Source organism: Dendrobates tinctorius, unplaced genomic scaffold (genome assembly GCF_039654945.1).
Source record: "Dendrobates tinctorius isolate UK_male_01 unplaced genomic scaffold, ASM3965494v1 ptg000071l, whole genome shotgun sequence".
Taxonomy (NCBI): domain Eukaryota; kingdom Metazoa; phylum Chordata; class Amphibia; order Anura; family Dendrobatidae; genus Dendrobates; species Dendrobates tinctorius.
Genome location: NW_027361739.1, coordinates 2,016,633 through 2,040,482, shown reverse-complemented (window position 1 = coordinate 2,040,482; position 23,850 = coordinate 2,016,633). Strand labels below are relative to the sequence as shown.

General features: G+C 48.6%; 1 protein-coding gene across 2 annotated transcripts; it reads right to left on the bottom strand.

The window, feature by feature from the left end:
- Nucleotides 1–643: 643 nt before the first annotated feature.
- CYB561 (cytochrome b561) lies at nucleotides 644–14,444 on the bottom strand. Of its 2 annotated transcripts, none has more exons than XM_073582319.1 (6): nucleotides 14,079–14,444; nucleotides 11,011–11,237; nucleotides 9,628–9,726; nucleotides 7,914–8,017; nucleotides 7,329–7,486; nucleotides 644–3,457 (listed from the first exon to the last, which is right to left on the bottom strand). In XM_073582319.1, the coding sequence occupies exons 2-6, from the start codon at nucleotides 11,210–11,212 to the stop codon at nucleotides 3,265–3,267; spliced, it is 756 nt and encodes a 251-aa protein (XP_073438420.1). In that variant the 5' UTR covers nucleotides 11,213–11,237; nucleotides 14,079–14,444; the 3' UTR covers nucleotides 644–3,264. The 2 variants fall into 2 exon arrangements, with proteins under 2 accessions (XP_073438420.1, XP_073438419.1); XM_073582318.1 differs by having other exon boundaries at nucleotides 14,229–14,442.
- Between the last annotated feature and the right edge of the window lie 9,406 nt (nucleotides 14,445–23,850).

Below are 23,850 nucleotides of genomic sequence, written 5' to 3'. Positions count from 1 at the left end.
TTCCAGACAACACTAGGACTGAAAATATGGTTGTGTGATGGAGTCACATTCACATGTTCCGTTATTTACATCACTTTGTAAGCCAGGACCAGGAGAGGGTGATAAATCCAGAAGTGGTGACGGGTTTCTATTATACTTTTTCTCTGATTGTTCCACTCCTGGTTTTGGCTTAGACCTCTTTCACACTTCAGTCTTTTGACGTCAGTTGAAATCCGCCAAATTGTGAAAAAACGGATGCACCGGATCAGATCCGCTGTTTGGACAGATCCGCTGTAGGCGCCATGTATGAAATGTAAAAGAACAGAACTAGAGAGAGACACACACTGAGACTTTTGGAGTTAAATTACATGAATGGAAGCTTTCCGGGCATGCTCAGTATAAAAAAGTGGAATCCGTTGGCGGATTCCGTCAATTGACGGTTTGCAATAGATCCGTCGCCCTAAGGTGGACACAGACTGATCCGTTGCTATCTGCCGTTTCAACGCAGACAAAAAATGTCCGTCCACTCCAGACAGCGGACGCCAAAATTTTGACGGATCCATCAGAGGATCCAGAAAACGTTATATATACACATGAGGCATCTTCTTGTCCTCCGTAATGGAAGTTCCGATTTTGCCTTTACATTAATGATGTCACTGTGCAGGAGATTATCAATGGCCCATTTATTATCACAGAAATACAGATTTGGCACAAATAATTAAGACACAAAGAATAACTGATTGCTCCGGCAGTGGCTGCGTTAGAATCATCACAATATTGTCCTTACATGTCATATCTTCACTGAAATTAGGTCATGTGTCTCAAAGAGGACCCATCAGTTGTGAGAACAACACCAGAAGTGACCGTGGCTGAAATTCTAAGGCTACAGTCCCACGATGAGCGTTGTTTGAGTTTTACCTAACTACTTCTCCAACAGGCAGCGAATCATCGAAATGCATTGTGGTTGAACATTTTCCTCAGCTCCAACCAGAAGCCTGAACATAAATAACAGCATTCTATATGAAGTTATCAGTCATGTGATCAAATCCCTTAAGGATTTGGCAGCCTTGCTAATGGAGGATTACATAGCTATTTCTACAGGGATAATCCCGAGTCTCTTACTACATTCTGTATAGAGCCAGCAGCAACCCAACCGTGCAGAGAAGGCTGGAGGCTTTACCTCTGTTCCTGCTTCTGTTCTCCACATCTATCCTGCTGCTGAATAAGACACAGGAATCCATCTATTACATTACTTATTCTCCAACTTCATCCAGCATCAAAACACAGCACAGATCTCCCCTGTGTTTACATGCTGCATGTTCATTTACCCCCTACACAATGCCATCTCCTATTCGTTGTGTTTAAACTTCATGAGATTTCTCGGTGAGATGAATGACAGGTTTAAGGCCACGTTCACATGTTCAGTATTTGGTCAGTATTTTACATCGGTATCTGTAAGCCAGAACATGTGAACATGACCAGGCTAAGAAAGGCCTAATGGTAGGTTGAGAGGATACCTTGCTACTAGTTTTCTGCAGACTCTAGTTGTTTCCCTTATTTGAATCTATCATCATGTTTTTGCTACCCTATCTGACAGCAGTATGATGTAGGGGCACAGACCCTGATTCCTGTGATGTCACATACTGGTCTGCTAGCTGCAGTTTTGAGAAAAATCAGTTTGCTGCAGATCCATCAGTTCCCTGTGTATAACTCCACCCACACCACCGATTGGCAGCTTTCTGCGTACACTGAGCATAGGCAGAAAGCTGCCAATTAGAGGTAGGGGCGGGGTTTTACAGAGCTCAGAAATATGGAGGACTACATTGCAGCCAATTTACTAGTCCTCTAGTAAGAATTTCTTACTGGATAAAACTGCAGCAAGCAGCCCAGTAAGTGACATAGTGTTGGAATTACGGTCTCTATTCCTAAATTATGCTGCACCCAGATGACGCGGCAAAATCCTTTTCAAGGATACAGACACACACCAGTCCCATAGTATATAATCTATGATAGACTTCTTGACTATTTTGGAGACGATTCAGATCATCCATCCTCTTTCCTATAACTTTTAGTTAAGGCAGTCGCTCCTTGAGTAGTTGTTACAGACTGTACATCCGCTAAGGCTATGTGCACACGCTGCGGATTGGTCTGCGGGTTTTTCCGCACAGATTTTGCAAAATCCGCAGGTCAAAAGACCTGCGATTTATCTGCGGTTTTGCCCTGCGGTTTTTCATCTCTACAATGGAAGAGATGGTAAACCGCAGCGGAATCCGCAGAAAAGAATGACATGTCAATTCTTTCTGCGGATTGGAAACCGCAGCAAAAACCGCGAGGAAAATTCTGCACCATCAGCACTGCGGTTTCCATTTTCCATAGGCTATAATGGTACTGTACACCGCAGCTAATTCTGCTGCGGATCCGCAGAGCCAAAACTGCTGCGGATCTGCAGCAGAATCCGCAGCGTGTGCAGTGTGCACACAGCCTAACTCTTACTACGGAGCATGGGAAACTGTATTCTCTTAGGAGGTAGTGGTGCTACACAGTCACATGTGTCCTGTGCATGGAATGTGGCGATAGTATAATACATGTGACTTTGGTTATGTGCGTGGTCTCTCGACTATATCGGTGTAAAAATACCATTGTGCTGCCCTTATCAAAAAATGTATCTGCTGTAACACAGATGGGGTCTCCAACCCATTGCTCTTCAGGTGAGATGAAACTACAACCCCCAACATTCCTTTATGGCATTTTAGGGGTTGTTATAACACCACAGATCAAGGTGGTTATTATTGAAACACTTCCATATGACTATGGACTTTAAATAGCTTCACACAAGTGTTTGTGCTTAAAAAAAAAATACAAATATCATTGAAATGAACCATCACTTGGCAAAAATAAATTATGTCAATCTTATATAGTCCCTGCTATTTTGCACAATTGAACCCTCCCTGGAGTCTGCGTTTGTGGGGTTGAATTCCTGAGGACAATAAACATCACTTTGTGCACCCCCATGGTCAGACCACAGGGGGTGCTATAGAACACAAGGCTACACATCTGACAACCTGAAAAAAAAAAAAACGTAGAAGGGAAATCATAAAGAAAACAACGTATACAGCAGCAATGCTGTGCGAGCCAAGCCTTGGTTCTGCTCCATGAATTGATTTTAGGCCTCTCAAAACTGCACGAAAAACACAAAACCAGCTCCGAACCTTGGGAGAAGCCCCCAATACAGCAAGTATCACACGTTACAATCGCAAGCGCTGCACACTGACAGCTCACAATATATTACGGTTCGGTCGGGCTCTCCCCCTGGGTCAGGGTTTTGAAGTCAATAGAGAGAGCCTGCTCCTCTGGCAGCGGTGGTCGCCTCCATTCATCTCGCGTGACGATATAGGCAATTACCAATCCAAACACCACGAGCAGCAGACCCAGACAGTTGGCGAGGATACCTTCTGACGGGAGCTTGGCGTACTCATCTCTACAAGAAAGGAAACGCAAATGTCTTTAGGTATGGAGAACGCCGAGCGTATGTTACATTACTAATCCTGAAGAGCTGTATTCATAATCATGCTGGCTATCGCTGATCATGCAGGATCGTCCTGGGCCATTGTTTGATCGTTGGTCTCCCGCTGGCCAGCGCGCATCGCTGCATGTGGCAGCGGGAAAGCAACGATCAGCGACGCTGCACGCTGGTATCTAAGGTAAACAGTGGTTTACGAGAGCCACGCGGCTATTAGAAACCCGCTGTTTACCTTAGATACTAGCTTGCTCGCTGGAGGGGCTGTCTATGTGACAGCTCACCAGCGATCAGCCTAATGATGTCCCAGCGATCCCATCCATGTCGGATCGTTGGTGGGATCGCTGGGACATCGTTATGTGTAACGGGGCCTTTAAGTTACAGCACTTAATCCCTGACTTTAATTCTGGGCCATTGTAAATTTCTGGCATGGGATTAAGGGTGTGTGCACACGTAAGCATTTTTTTTTCCTGTTTTTTTTAAGCGTTTTTAACGGCAAAAATGCTTAAACACTTACAAGAAGCATCCCATTCATTTGAATGAATTCCGCACTTTGTGCATATTGATGTGTTTTTTTCCCACGGAAAAATCTAACTATATTCCATGAGACTGGGGATGCTCCGGAAAAAATTGCGGCAAAAACGCGCGGAAAGAAAGGCGTGCTTTCTGGGAAGGAGTCTGTTTTTTTTGTCAGGAATTTTCTGCATACGTGGGTACATAGCCTAAGGCCTCGATCACACGTACCGTTTTTTTCGCGCGTTTTTGCCGTGAAAACGCAGAAAATAAGCATCCCATGCATTCCTATGGGATTCCGCAATGCTGTGCTAATGCTGCGGTTCTTACCGCGGCGGAATCGCTTTGCGGTAAAAAACCGCAGCATGCTCATTAATTTCGCGGAATTGCAGCGATCCCGCACCCATAGGAATGCATTGTTCTGCTTACTTTCCGCATGTGGCTGTGCACACCATGCGAAAAGTAAGCAGAACATTTGCGGATGGTACCCACGGTCCGGAGGAGAGGAGACTGTCCTCCGGGCTGTGGGTACCATATCCCTGTAAAAAATAGAATTTAAAATAAAAAATATTGTTATTCTCACCTTCCGACGTTCGGCGCAGCCTTCCCGCCTCTCTCCACGCTCCCGGTCCCAGTAAGCCTATGCGAGTGATTACGTCAGTTCTTGCGGGATCGCGAAGTCTCGCGGTCATTCACACGACGTCATCGCGAATGACCGCGAGATGTCGCGATCCCGCGAGAACGGATGTCATCGCGGTAATTGTCGCAAAGGATGACCGGGAGCGTGGAGAGAGGCGGGAAGGCTGCGCGGGACGTCGGAAGGTGAGAATAACAATATTTTTTTTATTATTATTTTTTACATTCTTTTACTACTGATACCGCATAGGCAGCCTCAATTGTAAAAAGTTGGTCACACCCGTCAAACACTGTTTGACGAGTGTGACCCACCTGTCAATCAGTTCTCCAAGCGATGCTACAGATCGCTTGGAAAACGCTAGCAATTCTGCAAGCTAATTACGCTAAATGCGATTTTCCTGCGGAATGGAATTCCCGAATTCTCGCGGTAATTTCCGCGAGAGTTCCGCTACGTGTGAACACAGCCTAAGGGTATGTGCACACGCTGCAGATTCTGCTGCGGATCCGCAGCAGTTTTGGCTCTGCGGGGCTGCAGCAGATTCTGCTGCGTTGTACAGTAACTTTATTTCCTATGGAAAAAAAAACTGCTGTGCACATGCTGCGGATTTTGCCGCGCGGATTTGCTGCGGGTTACAATCTGCAGCATGTCAACTCTTTGTGCGGTTTCTGCTGCAGTTTCACACCTTATCATTATGAGGTGTGAAACCGCAGGGCAAAACCGCAAGCTAATCCGAAGAAAAACTGCAGGACTTTTGTCCTGCGGATTTACCTGCGGATATCTCAACAAAATCAGCACAACCAAAAAACTACGTGTGCACTTACCCTAAGGCTATGTGCACATAGAGTTTTTTGGCTCTGCGGATTTTGTAGTGAAAACCGCAGATAAATCCACAGGACTAAAGTCCTGCGTTTTGCCTGCGGTTTTACACCTCATAATGGATGAGGTGTGAAACTGCAGCGTTTCTGCACTAAAGAACTGACATGCTGCGGATTGTAAACAGCAGCAAAACCGCGCGGAAAAATCCGCAGCATGTGCACAGTGTTTTCCAGTTTACCATTGAAAACAATGGTACTGTACAACACACCTAAATCTGCTGCGGACCCGCAGCTGCAGAAACACTGCGGATCCGCAGCAGAATCCGCAGCGTGTGCACATAGCCTAAAGCTCCTGCAATTCTAGCAGCAGCAGGTCCGTCCCCGGCTGTCAGACAACATGGGGAGAGGACAGAAGCAGTTTATCACCTGGTGATCATATGATCACTGAGTGTCTGGCTGACATAGTGGAGCCTCAGGGTCCTAGTAGATCCAGATCAGCCCCAGGGACAGTGTGGAAGATACACACTTACACAGAACAAAGAATGCAGCAGCAGCAGTAGCACACTGTGACTGCCATGACCTATGCAAATAATCAATGTATGAATTATCTTAAACAGCGATGCCATTTAGTAAAATTCATATATTCAATATTTGCATCTATCTTGGTGCAAACAGATTTTTTTTCAACTAAAATATATATTACATACATGTAAAAAAACCTAAACATTTCAAGCTATGCACACTACCATAATAACTATAAATCATTCAACGGGCTATCTGGTGTGAAATGTCAAGTGATAGAAATAAAAAGTTGTTTTTTTTGCTTGTATCACAAATAAACATAATGATTTGATCCAAAACAGTACTAAAAAAATTATATATCAGTGAAAAAAACAAAAGTTATGACTGCTAAAGAGCAGAACAAAGGTTATTTAAAAAAAAAACAAAAAAAAAAAAAACAGAGGCCAGCCACTAACAACTTGCAGACCACCTGTACACTTAAAACATTCAGGTGGTCCGCACATTACTCTACAGGGATGTTCAAAACCCTCATTGTAGAGTAAGCAGCTGCGTGAGATCGTGTAGCTGCAGGAAAGAGGAGCCGGCTGTCAGACACAGCGCCGGACTCCCCACAGACGAGGCAGAGTAGGTTTATCACCATTTCTGTCTTCCTGATCATCGTATACATGGCAATAAATGAGCGCTGTCTATACAGATTAGGAAGCACTACCAACACTTCCACCTCTGTGACTGCCATGTGTAGGGAGGGATTAGGAGCTGCAGGTTTCTACCACACCCAGATTAACTCTGCAAGGCAGCTAAGAGGCTGAATTTTCCCTGTAACTGGGATTAATATACCATCACCAGTTACAGGGTAAATTGCATAAAAAAAAGTATCTATTGTAATATCCCCCCAAAGGTCCTATATGACCTTATGTGGGGACACAATGTGTGAAATGAAGGAGTATATAGATTAATACATTTTTTTTTTTTTTTTTTTTTTTAAATGAAAAAGGTGCAGTTAGTCCGTATTCCTGTTAATAGCCAAGGTCCCGTTGAAAAAATAAAAACAAGACAAAATGTGTTTTCTATATAAAAATTATTGTTATGGAAATTGGAACAAAATTTAAAATAAGTTTTAGTGGTAATAAAAAAAAAAATGTAAAAAAAAAACTAGATAAAAAATAAAGTGCTCTTAAAAATGTCCCTGGTAGGGAATGGGCTGATCTGGTTATTGCCCTTCCACGCCAGGTAACTAAGGGGTTAAGAGTAAGCATAACCCTAGTGTAGTCATGACTTACCCATACAGTGTATGGCCACGTAGATAACGGGTAATGGGGGGGGGCTAAGCCACTGACATACTCACGGCAATACAAACAACATCTTCTCTGTGAGGCCCAGCAGGCACGTGGCGATGGTGCTCACTAGGAGACTTAAACCCAAGAACACATGAAATGGCTTAAAGCGACTCCGGAGTGCAAAACCCACGCCAGGCAGAAAGAACATAATGAAGCCTAGGATCCACTGTAAAGAGAGAGCAGACTGTTATACAGAAGGTCTACTGGCTGTCCGTCAACAGGTCATCAAAGCGCAACTGGAGCCAAGAAAGCATTGGTCACCTTTACTCCACACGTGACCGCGATCGGAGCCAATGTAACCATAGGATAATCATAAGACAAGTAGGACAAAGGACACATAGGAGACAAGCTGAGCAGAGATCCTAGATGGAGGCATTACTGAGGAAATAGTGTGTGACCAGGGTACGGAGTTCGGGGAAGAGGCGCCAACCCTCCACTTTTCCTTGGTTAGAGTATTTAAACTTAAGGCTAGTGCACCAAACAAGCTCTGCCCAGGGTGGAAGAAAGCTTATCCGTAGCAGTGAATGGGGGGTTATCCCAGTCTTCACTTCTACCCCTACCAAGAAGACACAGGACGGCACGTCCCACCTCACCTGCAGGAGGTAGAGCGAGAACGTGGTGATGCCCAGCCAGCTGTGCAGACTGTACATGTCCGGGATGTTCTTCTTCTTGTGGTACTGGAATACAGCGATGATTCCTGTGCACAGATAAGAAAATCTCACTATATAACTAAAATATTGGTTGGCTTACGCCAAAACGGCAGCAAACAATGGGGACAGTTTTGACAATGCTCTTTACCTGTAAATATAGGGGTAATCTGCAAGTAAATACCATATACATCATGTCTTGATGCCTTACTGGAGCTGTGCCTAGTGGGAGAAAATGAACTTAAGTTCTCCCTGCAGCTGCTGGCCTCATCGGGGCGGTGCAGGGAGCAGTCACCGCTCACTAGACTGTGAGTGCACTTGTAATCACGCCCTGGCACTGGATTGACACCCTGCTCTGCACATACAGACCCTGGAGAGCAGGCTGTTGAACACAGTGTAGGTGCAGGGATAATATAATTTCATTTTCTCCCTGCAGCCGCTACTCCAGTATGGCAGGAAGACATGATTTTAAAGCCACTTACCTGCAGATTAACTCTATTTTTGCATGCAAATATCACTTATGGAGGTGACAGATTCCCTTTAATATATATTGAAATTCAAACTCTGATACAGAGCTCCCTGCATTGTCAGAGTAAAATGATGACCTTCAGGCTTCCTGCAGCGGCCATTAGGGGAAGCTAAAGAAATTCAAGAAATGGTTCTGTAATGAATGTTAGACCTATTTTGATAAGAAAAGGACATTGCTTTAAGGTCTTGCTGCCCATTTATGTACTATAAATCACAAAGACACTGATCCCCCCTAACAATAACACAAGGGTACCAACACTGCTGTATGGGTCTTCTACAAATCAATAGCTTAAATAAGTGTGCTGACAAAACGCATCATTACTGCTGCTGTTCGCGAGTGGAAGAAAAGTTAATAATTAGAGGTAGACTGTAATCTATCCATCAAGACCTATCCACCCCCAATTTATGTAGAAACACATCTGCTCTGCGACAATTAGAGTCTGTAAATTCGATCAATCTGTTATGGGAAGGTTAGAATAGCGCCAGAGGCGACATACAGGACCCCTGTGTATGCGAGGACACAGATAAATAATGTGCAGATGCGGCAGTCGCAACATGGAGTTCTCCTTTGTGCTGTTCAGAAATACTGCACTCACTGTGTTAAGGTGTAAACCACTTTCACGCATACATAACACCCCAGAAAATCATGGCGTTCCCACCTCACTCAGTTAAAACCAAACTTCTTTTGGTGCACATACCAGTCTAATAAATCCAGGAACTGCCCCGATTCTCGTTTTCTGTAACTTGCCATCAATTCTTTGTTGAGTGGGCGGTTGTCTGCTCCTTCCTGAAAACCGGCCACTCTGTTATACCTGCGTGCAGTTTGACAGACGGCACAGCAGGGGCCTAAAGACAAGGCCCCCATGTAATCCATGATGGCATCTCTGCTTCTACAGATGGATTACACTTGGCAACAGGTAGTAAGTACGTTACACAGAAAGGGAGCTATCTATTTTTTTATACATTGAGTTGCAGATTGCTTATGGAATGAGAACAAGTTGTCTCAAAATAAAGAGAACATTTCAATTTAAGGGTGATTTAAGGACAGCCCTTCAAATATAGTACATTAAGTCCTTATTGTAGGAAATGTACACCATAGACACAGTAAACCACCACAGAATGTGCCACTTACCTATAAGAGAGATGCCCAGTGCCAGAATGTGCAAGGTGCCGTGGAGGATCTTGCTTGCCCTTTTGGTCTCATGCCTAAACACCCGAAACACCAGCAGCGCTGTGAAAACACAACATGTCAGCGACATATCAGTCAGACAACTGACTGACCACACAGCGTCAGGCCAAAATGTATGTGGTGTCTGCATAAGTAGTGATGGGCATGAAAAAATACTACACTGTGTGTTAGAACATTTTATTTTTGTAATACACCATGTAAGGGAATCTATCAGTAGGGGCAACCCTTCTAAGTTGGCTCAGAAAGTGGAATAAAATGATACCTTAATACCTGTGATCCGATGTCTTATTCCAGAGAAATCTGCATTTTTCTTGATGTGTAAATGAGCTGTTAAGATCTATGGGTTAGACATAGATCTCCCTGGGAATCTGCCTCCAGAGCTTATTGTAAATGAAAGGGGCATTACCAGTGTGAGATGTGAGTACTTGGCCAAGGTCTTCCTTCTCTTATTAGATCATCATGGAGATTTAATTGGTATTATTTTTTTTTCTTTTGTCTATTCCTGCGTGTGTCTTATCGACCGACATAATATGGTATATGTATAATTATGGAACACGTTTACATGGGTTGATCCATTTACCTTGTCAATCCACCCACAAGATTTACTACTTAAGGAAGTACCCCACAACAAGCTATCAGCTATGATTAAGGGGCTTTTCTACCCAAAACCAGTAAGCAATATGTTTTGGTTTTTTTCAATATGTTCACACTCTGCCAATTTTTCCACCCTATATGATTAAAGGCTAAGTTTTAACTACCTTTCGTTGGTGCTGGAGAACATCCCTGTTTGGATCATTGAGACTGTAAAATAATGCCCACAATTTGGACATAATGCAAACCCAAGAAATGAGATGTACTGTCTGTTCAATGTACAAATATCACAGTTCATGACGTTATTGATATGGGTCACATCATCGATGAAATTTACTTGTACCCGGTCATCAGGTAGGATGTCATATGTCAGTTGGCGGATACAGCTACCCATGCGCTATATGTTACTGACATACCCTACACCTGGCCATCTACTGCCATAAGGCATGAGTGCTGCCCTCTCCTGGTCTGGAGAAGTTGACCATAGATTCATGCAGGGCTTGTGAATGCATTATGCAACTGCATTTCTAGGTCATCCCTAAATTATGCCCCCTCCTAAGAATTAAGCACCCACTGCTACTTCTCTATTAGGGGATCTCTCCTGGTGACCGATGTGGCACATAGACTGTTAGGAGATCACACTTCAGCACTGAACTTTACGTTTGAGTCACAAGACTCTCTCTCCAAATGTCCAAACTAACGGAACAGAAAATTGCAGACCATTCCTCTACTCACCATCACCGCACAAGAAGACCATTCCCAGCACCATGCAAAGCGGGTGGACGTTAAATTGTTCAGGGCCATCCCAGGAAAACCCCCCTCTGTACTGGGAGAGCCAAGCGCCTGTAACTGCTAGTACCGCCACCCCAAGGACCTGAGACGCAGCCACTAGGTACGGCATCACCCCGACGTTCTCTCGGACAAGACAGTCATCCATGATGGAGGAGGGAGCTCAATACTTGCTGTGGGAAAAAGGGGAAATATCAGACAGGAATGACCTCACAAGTCATTCAGTGAAGAAAAACAGTGCTGAAGATGAGACAGACATACAGACTGACTGACTGGTGGTCCCCAGTTCTGACCTCTGGCCCAGTCCTTTGTTACAGGAGGACTTCCTTTTTGCGGTCACCATCTTCCTAGGCTCCATGACATAAGAACTGTCTACCGCGAATCATCTTGCTTGTTTCTAGATATGGGATTCACAGATAACCATCTATCTACTAGAAATTACAAAAGTGAAGGCCGGTTGCAAGAAAATGACTGGACCGAAGTCAGAACTGGGGACCACAAATTATTTTTCTAATTTCTAAGATAGAGATGGGATTCATGGATACTGAAGAAACAATGAAGCAGCAATGGAGTCATAGTCATCCGTTTTGGTTTAAGTGTGGTGATGCTTCACTGAGGTGGGCATATCATTGGTGGAACCTGTGCAGCCGCAGAAGGGCCCACCTCACCCTCTAAAACAGGTGAAATTGTGGATCAATGCTTAATTATTGGACTGCAAAGGGCCCAAATATTGCTCTTGCACAGGGACCCTCTTCTGTCCGTGTCCGACCCTGCTGTAGACATACGATACTTCCAAATTAAGTCTTCTAATATGAAGAAAAATAATTTATCATGCAAAAAGTGGAATTTTTATTCAACCACGTGGTGATGTTCAGGCTTGAGAGAGGTTCTGGTATGGAATAGAAGTGGCGCCACATATGGTCAATCAAAAGTTCACTTTTTGTATGCTCATTTTCTGTTTTTCTTTATAACTAGACAAATACATAGATATGAGAAGTATGGTATGACATTAATATCCACCTATAAATGAGATGCAGGAGTATGACGGGTGGCAGCGTACCCGGCAGCGGGTGGCCGTATTACATTGGGTCATCACCTATAGTCTCCGGCTGCGCTGCTCCTATTCTGAAGGCGATGCACATCACTAATATCATTATGACAAGGCTGTACACAATGTCCCTGGTACTGATAATTAATTGAGAAGTGCCGGGAGATGACGCAGGCAGAACAGAGCCAGGGGACACACGTCTGTCAGCGGAGAACGCCATCCGTGTGTGGGGGATAAACTCATTACATCTTCTCTCTACTGCGTTTATTAAGATACAGGGCAGATGGGAGGTGGCAGCGCCCTGCGGCAGCTACTAACATCCACCAGGCTCCAGAGCTGGCAGCGCTCAGTGTCTGTGCAGCTTTTACGGTGAATTGTCTCCTCATTTTCATGGGAACTTGCAAAGGATAAAATACGGACAACAAAACCAATACAGCAGTCCACGAAGGGACAGCATGGAAAGAAGCTCCGGGCCTGTAATGAGGCGTGCAGCGGGGGGCACCTGGACAGGTTCTCAGCCTCTAGGTGGAAAGAAGGAGGTTTCCATTCACTGACAGCAAGGTAAAATCTGAGAAGAGGTGGAGGACTGGGATACAAAGGATGTAAAGATGCAGAAACGGCCGCCTACAACGAACTGTGTGCATCAGCGCACAGAATCCACTGGCCTTTAGAAGCCAGTTAGACCAGTCCAGGAACTACTGCCCTGCAGAAAAACGTAGGAAGTCTGCTCATCAAATCAATTACAAACAGAAAAAACTGCCCATATTAAAAAAAAATGTTTTTTGTTCATGTGTTTGCTTTTTTTCCTGCCTTAAAATCCACATAAAAAACATGCAGTGTGAACATACCTGATACAGTGGATTACATGTAGAAACAGGTGGATAGTCACATAGGTTAGTCCTACTGAAGGGGGTTAATCCTCATGTAGACCCTCTGGAAACTGCAAATCCAAGGGTCAACTTTAGACCTGGACTGTGGGTCCCACTATAAGTACATACTGTCAGCATGGCCGGGTCCAGCAGAACCTCTCCTATTAGTGGTTCTCGGTTCGGGCTAGACATCAAGACTCCATAATGGTCCTGAAGGGAATGTTAACCCCCTCCATAAGCCGCGAGACAGACGCCTGTACTGTACCCAATAAAGCCCAGATCACTGGGGCTACCAGACAGACAGGTTGGGCTTGTAGCTTTCCCTCTGATCAGGTGCCCTGTATGGCGGAGGGCTACGTCCTATAGAGCCAATAACAACCAAAAGAGACATTGCAGATGCAAACGGATCTGCATCACTCTACATGATGGTGTGCAAGGTGTGGACCTATGTCACCAGACACCCCTGCTGGGGATGGGGCTCACATCAGGACCACCACCCCAAAACTCAAGCCAATCCACAATCAGGTATCAGGAACAAGACAAGGTCTCCGGGATACATCACACCTGCAAACCACCGGTCACTCCATCTATGGAGGTTTCTAGGTAGTGTGGTGATATTTACCACCTGAAGCTGGCCCCCAACAACAGGACTACACCTGCGTCCCACCGCCCATCTGGACACATACAGGGAAGGGTCAGCCATCATTCATCAGAGAAAGCTATAGGGGAAACCAAATCAGGCTGAAGAGTTATTATATAACACGTATACAGTGTGTAATATGCAGTAATAATATGGAAAGTGTATAATATGTATGGGCATAATGTTTATATACCGTATATATTACACCGATACCTAATGTACATACAGGAGAATACTTATATAATCTATCCAATCAAATCATGTACATATAATATACAGCCACAATAAGTATACTTACAGTATACAGTGTAACATCTAAAGCATACAGTAGATTACCTACAGCATACACAATCATAATGTATTCTACCCTATGTACATCAGATATTACAGTATAGTATATTCTAGATGCATTACTAATATATATATATACACACACACACCAAGAGGCAGCACTTACATCCACATCAATAGGAGACAGCCCGCAGCAGGTGTCAGGATAATGGCTGATGTATATGACGTGTGGAGCAGGCAGCACTCAGAGGTCAGTGATGGAGGAGGAGCTCACAGACACTGACAGCACACACAGACACAGCAGCCATGTCACTACCTGCCGCCGGTGACTCCGGTAACGTCCTCCAGCAGCAGCCCCAGGACCCGGCTCTGCAGCCGCGGTGTCTCCTCTCAGTCCCCGCTCCTCCCCGTGCTCCTCAGTCTGTGGGGCGCCCGCACCAGTCCCGCTGCCCAAGTCTTCCCTATTTCCGGCCTGTGTCACTGGTGGGAGGATCCCCAGCTCCAGCCGAGTGCTCGGGTGTGACTGCACACAGCGACAGCACAGACGGTGACAGTGTGTACGGACACAGCGACAGTGCAGCCACGGCGACAGTACAGACGGTGACAGTGTGTACGGACACAGCGACAATAAACACGGCGACAGTACAGACACAGTGACAGTACAGACACAGTGACAATACAGCCACGGCGACAGTACAGACACGGCGACAGTACAGACACAGTGACAATACAGCCACGGCGACAGTACAGACACGGCGACAGTACAGACACAGTGACAGTACAGACACAGTGACAATACAGCCACGGCGACAGTACAGCCACGGCGACAGTACAGACACGGCGACAGTACAGCCACGGCGACAGTGCAGCCACGGCGACAGTACAGACGGTGACAGTGTGTACGGACACAGCGACAATAAACACGGCGACAGTACAGACACAGCGACAGTAAAGACACAGTGACAATACAGCCACGGCGACAGTACAGACACGGCGACAGTACAGACACAGCGACAGTACAGCCACGGCGACAGCACAGACGGTGACAGTGTGTACGGACACAGCGACAATAAACACGGCGACAGTACAGACACAGTGACAGTACAGACACAGTGACAATACAGCCACGGCGACAGTACAGCCACGGCGACAGTACAGCCACGGCGACAGTGCAGCCACGGCGACAGTACAGCCACGGCGACAGTACAGCCACGGCGACAGTACAGACACGGCGACAGTGCAGCCACGGCGACAGTGCAGCCACGGTGACAGTACAGACGGTGACAGTGTGTACGGACACAGCGACAATAAACACGGCGACAGTACAGACACAGCGACAGTACAGACACAGTGACAGTACAGCCACGGCGACAGTACAGACACGGCGACAGTACAGCCACGGCGACAGTACAGCCACGGCGACAATACAGCCACGGCGACAGTACAGACACGGCGACAGTACAGACACGGTGACAGTACAGCCACGGCGACAGTACAGCCACGGCGACAGTGCAGCCACGGCGACAGTACAGACGGTGACAGTGTGTACGGACACAGCGACAATAAACACGGCGACAGTACAGACACGGCGACAGTACAGACACAGTGACAGTACAGACACAGTGACAATACAGCCACGGCGACAGTACAGACACGGCGACAGTACAGACACAGTGACAATACAGCCACGGCGACAGTACAGACACGGCGACAGTACAGCCACGGCGACAGTACAGCCACGGCGACAGTACAGACACGGCGACAGTACAGACACGGCGACAGTACAGCCACGGCGACAGTACAGCCACGGCGACAGTACACACACGGCGACAGTACACACACGGCGACAGTACAGCCACGGCGACAGCACAGCCACGGCGACAGCACAGACGGTGACAGTGTGTACGGACACAGCGACAATAAACACGGCGACAGTGCAGCCACAGCGACAGCACAGACGGTGACAGTGTGTACGGACACAGCGACAATAAACACGGCGACAGTGCAGCCACAGTGACAGTACAGACACAGCGACAGTGCAGACACAGCGACAGTACAGACGGTGACAGTGTGTACGGACACAGCGACAATAAACACGGCGACAGTGCAGCCACAGTGACAGTACAGACACAGCGACAGTGCAGACACAGCGACAGTACAGACGGTGACAGTGTGTACGGACACAGCGACAATAAACACGGCGACAGTGCAGCCACAGTGACAGTACAGACACAGCGACAGTGCAGCCACGGCGACAGTACAGACGGTGACAGTGTGTACGGACACAGCGACAATAAACACGGCGACAGTGCAGCCACAGTGACAGTACAGACACAGCGACAGTGCAGCCACGGCGACAGTACAGACGGTGACAGTACAGACGGTGACAGTGTGTACGGACACAGCGACAATAAACACGGCGACAGTACAGACACAGTGACAGTACAGACACAGCGACAGTACAGACACAGCGACAGTACAGACACAGCGACAGTACACACACAGTGACAGTGCAGCCACGGCGACAGTACAGACACGGCGACAGTACAGCCACGGCGACAATAAACACGGCGACAGTACACACACAGCGACAGTGCAGCCACGGCGACAGTGTGTACGGATACAGCGACAATAAACACGGCGACAGTACAGACACAGCGACAGTACAGACACAGCGACAGTACACACACAGCGACAGTACACACACAGCGACAGTACACACACAGTAACAGTGCAGCCACGGCGACAGTGTGTACGGACACAGCGACAATAAACACGGCGACAGTACAGCCACGGCGACAGTACAGCCACGGCGACAGTACAGACACAGCGACAGTACACACACAGCGACAGTACACACACGGCGACAGTACACACACGGCGACTGTACAGCCACGGCGACAGTACAGCCACGGCGACAGTACAGCCACGGCGACAGTACAGACACAGCGACAGTACAGACACAGCGACAGTACAGCCACGGCGACAGTGCAGCCACGGCGACAGTACAGCCACGGCGACAGTACAGACACAGCGACAGTACACACACGGCGACAGTACACACACGGCGACAGTACACACACGGCGACAGTACAGACACGGCGACAGTACAGCCACGGCGACAGTGCAGCCACGGCGACAGTACAGACACGGCGACAGTACAGCCACGGCGACAGTGCAGCCACGGCGACAGCACAGACGGTGACAGTGTGTACGGACACAGCGACAATAAACACGGCGACAGTACAGACACAGCGACAGTACAGCCACGGCGACAGTGCAGCCACGGCGACAGTACAGCCACGGCGTCAGTGCAGCCACGGCGACAGTACAGACACGGCGACAGTACAGCCACGGCGACAGTGCAGCCACGGCGACAGTACAGACACGGCGACAGTGCAGCCACGGCGACAGTACAGACACGGCGACAGTGCAGCCACGGCGACAGTACAGACACGGCGACAGTGCAGCCACGGCGACAGTACAGACGGTGACAGTGTGTACGGACACAGCGACAATAAACACGGCGACAGTACAGCCATGGCGACAGTACAGACGGTGACAGTGTGTACGGACACAGCGACAATAAATACGGCGACAGTGCAGCCACGGCGACAGTACAGACGGTGACAGTGTGTACGGACACAGCGACAATAAACACGGCGACAGTGCAGCCACAGTGACAGTACAGACACAGCGACAGTGCAGACACAGCGACAGTACAGACGGTGACAGTGTGTACGGACACAGCGACAATAAACACGGCGACAGTGCAGCCACAGTGACAGTACAGACACAGCGACAGTGCAGCCACGGCGACAGTACAGACGGTGACAGTACAGACGGTGACAGTGTGTACGGACACAGCGACAATAAACACGGCGACAGTACAGACACAGTGACAGTACAGACACAGCGACAGTACAGACACAGCGACAGTACAGACACAGCGACAGTACAGACACAGCGACAGTACACACACAGTGACAGTGCAGCCACGGCGACAGTACAGACACGGCGACAGTACAGCCACGGCGACAATAAACACGGCGACAGTACACACACAGCGACAGTGCAGCCACGGCGACAGTGTGTACGGACACAGCGACAATAAACACGGCGACAGTACAGACACAGCGACAGTACAGACACAGCGACAGTACAGACACAGCGACAGTACACACACAGCGACAGTACACACACAGCGACAGTACACACACAGTAACAGTGCAGCCACGGCGACAGTGTGTACGGACACAGCGACAATAAACACGGCGACAGTACAGCCACGGCGACAGTACAGCCACGGCGACAGTACAGACACAGCGACAGTACAGACACAGCGACAGTACACACACAGCGACAGTACACACACGGCGACAGTACACACACGGCGACAGTACAGACACGGCGACAGTACAGCCACGGCAACAGTACAGCCACGGCGACAGTACAGACACAGCTACAGTACAGCCACGGCGACAGTGCAGCCACGGCGACAGTACAGCCACGGCGACAGTACAGACACAGCGACAGTACACACACGGCGACAGTACACACACGGCGACAGTACACACACGGCGACAGTACAGACACAGCGACAGTACAGCCACGGCGACAGTGCAGCCACGGCGACAGTACAGACACGGCGACAGTACAGCCACGGCGACAGTGCAGCCACGGCGACAGCACAGACGGTGACAGTGTGTACGGACACAGCGACAATAAACACGGCGACAGTACAGACACAGCGACAGTACAGCCACGGCGACAGTGCAGCCACGGCGACAGTACAGCCACGGCGTCAGTGCAGACACGGCGACAGTACAGACACGGCGACAGTACAGCCACGGCGACAGTGCAGCCATGGCGACAGTACAGACACGGCGACAGTGCAGCCACGGCGACAGTACAGACACGGCGACACTGCAGCCACGGCGACAGTACAGACACGGCGACAGTGCAGCCACGGCGACAGTACAGACGGTGACAGTGTGTACGGACACAGCGACAATAAACACGGCGACAGTACAGCCATGGCGACAGTGCAGCCACAGCGACAGCACAGACGGTGACAGTGTGTACGGACACAGCGACAATAAACACGGCGACAGTGCAGCCACGGCGACAGCACAGACGGTGACAGTGTGTACGGACACAGCGACAATAAACACGGCGACAGTACAGACACAGCGACAGTGCAGCCACGGCGACAGTGCAGCCACAGCGACAGTACAGACACAGCGACAGTGCAGCCACGGCGACAGTACAGACACGGCGACAGTACAGCCACGGCGACAGTGCAGCCACGGCGACAGTACAGCCACGGCGACAGTGCAGCCACGGCGACAGTACAGCCACGGCGACAGTGCAGCCACGGCGACAGTACAGACACGGCGACAGTACAGACACGGCGACAGTACAGACACGGCGACAGTACAGACACGGCGACAGTACAGCCACGGCGACAGTACAGCCACGGCGACAGTACAGCCACTGCGACAGTACAGCCACGGCGACAGTACAGACACGGCGACAGTACAGACACGGCGACAGTACAGCCACGGCGACAGTACAGACACGGCGACAGTACAGACACGGCGACAGTACAGACACGGCGACAGTACAGACACAGCGACAGTACAGACACAGCGACAGTACAGCCACGGCGACAGTACAGACACAGCGACAGTACAGACACAGCGACAGTACAGACACAGTGACAGTACAGACATAACAGTACAGCCAGGGTGACAATACAGACACAGCGACGATACAAACACAGCGACAGTACAGACACAGCGACAGTACAGACACAGTGACAGTACAGCCACGGCGACAGTACAGACACAGTGACAGTACAGACACAGCAACAGTACAGATACAGTGACAGTACAGACACAGTGACAGTACAGACATAACAGTACAGCTAGGGTGACAATACAGACACAGCGACGATACAAACACAGCGACAGTACAGACAGCGACAGTACAGCTACGGTGACAGTACAGACACAGTGACAGTACAGACATAACAGTACAGCCAGGGTGACAATACAGACACAGCGACGATACAAACACAGTGACAGTACAGCCACGGCAACAGTACAGACACAGTGACAGTACAGCCACGGCGACAGTACAGCCACGGCGACAGTACAGACACAGCGACAGTACAGACACAGCAACAGTACAGACACAGTGACAGTACAGACACAGTGACAGTACAGACATAACAGTACAGCCAGGGTGACAATACAGACACAGCGACGATACAAACACAGCGACAGTACAGACAGCGACAGTACAGCTACGGTGACAATACAGACACAGTGACAGTACAGACACAGTGACAGTACAGACATAACAGTACAGCCACGGCGACAGTACAGCCACGGCGACAGTATAGACAGAGTGAAAGTACAGCCATAACAGTACAGCCAGGGTGACAATACAAACACAGCGACAATACAGACACGGCGACAGTACAGCCACTGCGACAGTACAGACACAGTGACAGTACAGACACAGTGACAGTACAGACACAGTGACAATACAGACATAGCAACAGTATATACACAGTGACAATACACAGCGACAGTACAGACACGGCGACAGTATAGACACAGTGACAGTACAGACAACAGTACAGCCAGGGTGACAATACAGACACAGCGACAATACAAACACAGCGACAGTACAGACACAGCGACAGTACAGACACAGCGACAGTACAGACACAGTGACAGTACAGACATAACAGTACAGCCATAACAATACAGCCACGGCGACAGTATAGACACAGTGACAGTACAGCCATAACAGTACAGCCAGGGTGACAATACAGACACAGCGACAATGCAAACACAGCGACAAAACAGACATGGCGACAGTACAGCCACGGCGACAGTACAGACACGGCGACAGTACAGCCACGGCGACAGTACAGACATAGTGACAGTACAGCCACGGTGACAGTACAGCCACGGCGACAGTACAGCCACGGCGACAGTACAGCCACAGTGACAGTACAGCCACAGTGACAGAACAGACACAGCGACAGTACAGCCACAGCAACAGTACAGACACAGTGACAGTACAGCCATAACAGTACAGCCAGGGTGACAATACAGACACAGCGACAATGCAAACACAGCGACAAAACAGACATGGCGACAGTACAGCCACGGCGACAGTACAGACACAGTGACAGTACAGACACAGCGACCGTACAGACATGGCAACAGTAAATACACAGTGACAATACACAACGACAGTACAGACGGTGACAGTGTGTATGGACACAGCGACAATACAGACATAGCAACAGTACAGACACGGTGACAATACAGACATGGCGACAGTACAGACAGCGACAATACAGACAAGGCGACAATACAGAGAAAGCGACAGTACAGTCACAGCGACAATACAGACACGGCGACAGTACAGAGACAGCAACAGTACAGACAGCGACAATACAGAGACACCAACAGTACAGACACGGCGACAGTACAGACACAGTGACAGTACAGACATAACAGTACAGCCAGGGTGACAATACAGACACAGCGACGATACAAACACAGCGACAGTATAGACAGCGACAGTACAGCTACGGTGAAAATACAGACACAGTGACAGTACAGACACAGTGACAGTACAGACATAACAGTACAGCCACGGCGACAGTACAGCCACGGCGACAGTATAGACACAGTGACAGTACAGCCATAACAGTACAGCCAGGGTGACAATACAAACACAGCGACAATACAGACACGGCGACAGTACAGCCACTGCGACAGTACAGACACAGTGACAGTACAGACACAGTGACAGTACAGACACAGTGACAATACAGACATAGCAACAGTAAATACACAGTGACAATACACAGCGACAGTACAGACACGGCGACAGTATAGACACAGTGACAGTACAGACAACAGTACAGCCAGGGTGACAATACAGACACAGCGACAATACAAACACAGCGACAGTACAGACACAGCGACAGTACAGACACAGCGACAGTACAGACACAGCGACAGTACAGACATAACAGTACAGCCATAACAATACAGCCACGGCGACAGTACAGACACGGTGACAGTATAGACACAGTGACAGTACAGCCATAACAGTACAGCCAGGGTGACAATACAGACACAGCGACAATGCAAACACAGCGACAAAACAGACATGGCGACAGTACAGCCACGGCGACAGTACAGACATAACAGTACAGCCACGGCGACAGTACAGACATAGTGACAGTACAGCCACGGCGACAGTACAGCCACGGCGACAGTACAGCCACAGTGACAGTACAGCCACAGTGACAGAACAGACACAGCGACAGTACAGCCACAGCAACAGTACAGACACAGTGACAGTACAGACACAGTGACAGTACAGCCACGGCGACAGTACAGACACAGCGACAGTACAGACACAGCGACAGTACAGACACAGCGACAGTACAGACACAGTGACAGTACAGACATAACAGTACAGCCAGGGTGACAATACAGACACAGCGACGATACAAACACAGCGACAGTACAGACACAGCGACAGTACAGACACAGTGACAGTACAGCCACGGCGACAGTACAGACACAGTGACAGTACAGACACAGCAACAGTACAGATACAGTGACAGTACAGACACAGTGACAGTACAGACATAACAGTACAGCTAGGGTGACAATACAGACACAGCGACGATACAAACACAGCGACAGTACAGACAGCGACAGTACAGCTACGGTGACAGTACAGACACAGTGACAGTACAGACACAGTGACAGTACAGACATAACAGTACAGCCAGGGTGACAATACAGACACAGCGACGATACAAACACAGTGACAGTACAGCCACGGCAACAGTACAGACACAGTGACAGTACAGCCACGGCGACAGTACAGCCACGGCGACAGTACAGACACAGCGACAGTACAGACACAGCAACAGTACAGACACAGTGACAGTACAGACACAGTGACAGTACAGACATAACAGTACAGCCAGGGTGACAATACAGACACAGCGACGATACAAACACAGCGACAGTACAGACAGCGACAGTACAGCTACGGTGACAATACAGACACAGTGACAGTACAGACACAGTGACAGTACAGACATAACAGTACAGCCACGGCGACAGTACAGCCACGGCGACAGTATAGACAGAGTGAAAGTACAGCCATAACAGTACAGCCAGGGTGACAATACAAACACAGCGACAATACAGACACGGCGACAGTACAGCCACTGCGACAGTACAGACACAGTGACAGTACAGACACAGTGACAGTACAGACACAGTGACAATACAGACATAGCAACAGTATATACACAGTGACAATACACAGCGACAGTACAGACACGGCGACAGTATAGACACAGTGACAGTACAGACAACAGTACAGCCAGGGTGACAATACAGACACAGCGACAATACAAACAGCGACAGTACAGACACAGCGACAGTACAGACACAGCGACAGTACAGACACAGTGACAGTACAGACATAACAGTACAGCCATAACAATACAGCCACGGCGACAGTATAGACACAGTGACAGTACAGCCATAACAGTACAGCCAGGGTGACAATACAGACACAGCGACAATGCAAACACAGCGACAAAACAGACATGGCGACAGTACAGCCACGGCGACAGTACAGACACGGCGACAGTACAGCCACGGCGACAGTACAGACATAGTGACAGTACAGCCACGGTGACAGTACAGCCACGGCGACAGTACAGCCACGGCGACAGTACAGCCACAGTGACAGTACAGCCACAGTGACAGAACAGACACAGCGACAGTACAGCCACAGCAACAGTACAGACACAGTGACAGTACAGCCATAACAGTACAGCCAGGGTGACAATACAGACACAGCGACAATGC

Excerpts from the sequence above, each read along its gene's own strand:
- CYB561 (XM_073582319.1), bottom strand. The coding sequence starts at position 11,212 with ATGGATGACTGTCTTGTCCGAGAGAACGTCGGGGTGATGCCGTACCTA. Across the intron at positions 9,727-11,010 it reads GGTCTTCTTGTGCGGTGATG|CGCTGCTGGTGTTTCGGGTG; the intron begins GTGAGTAGAGGA and ends GTGTTTTCACAG. Across the intron at positions 8,018-9,627 it reads ACTGGGCATCTCTCTTATAG|GAATCATCGCTGTATTCCAG; the intron begins GTAAGTGGCACA and ends ATCTGTGCACAG.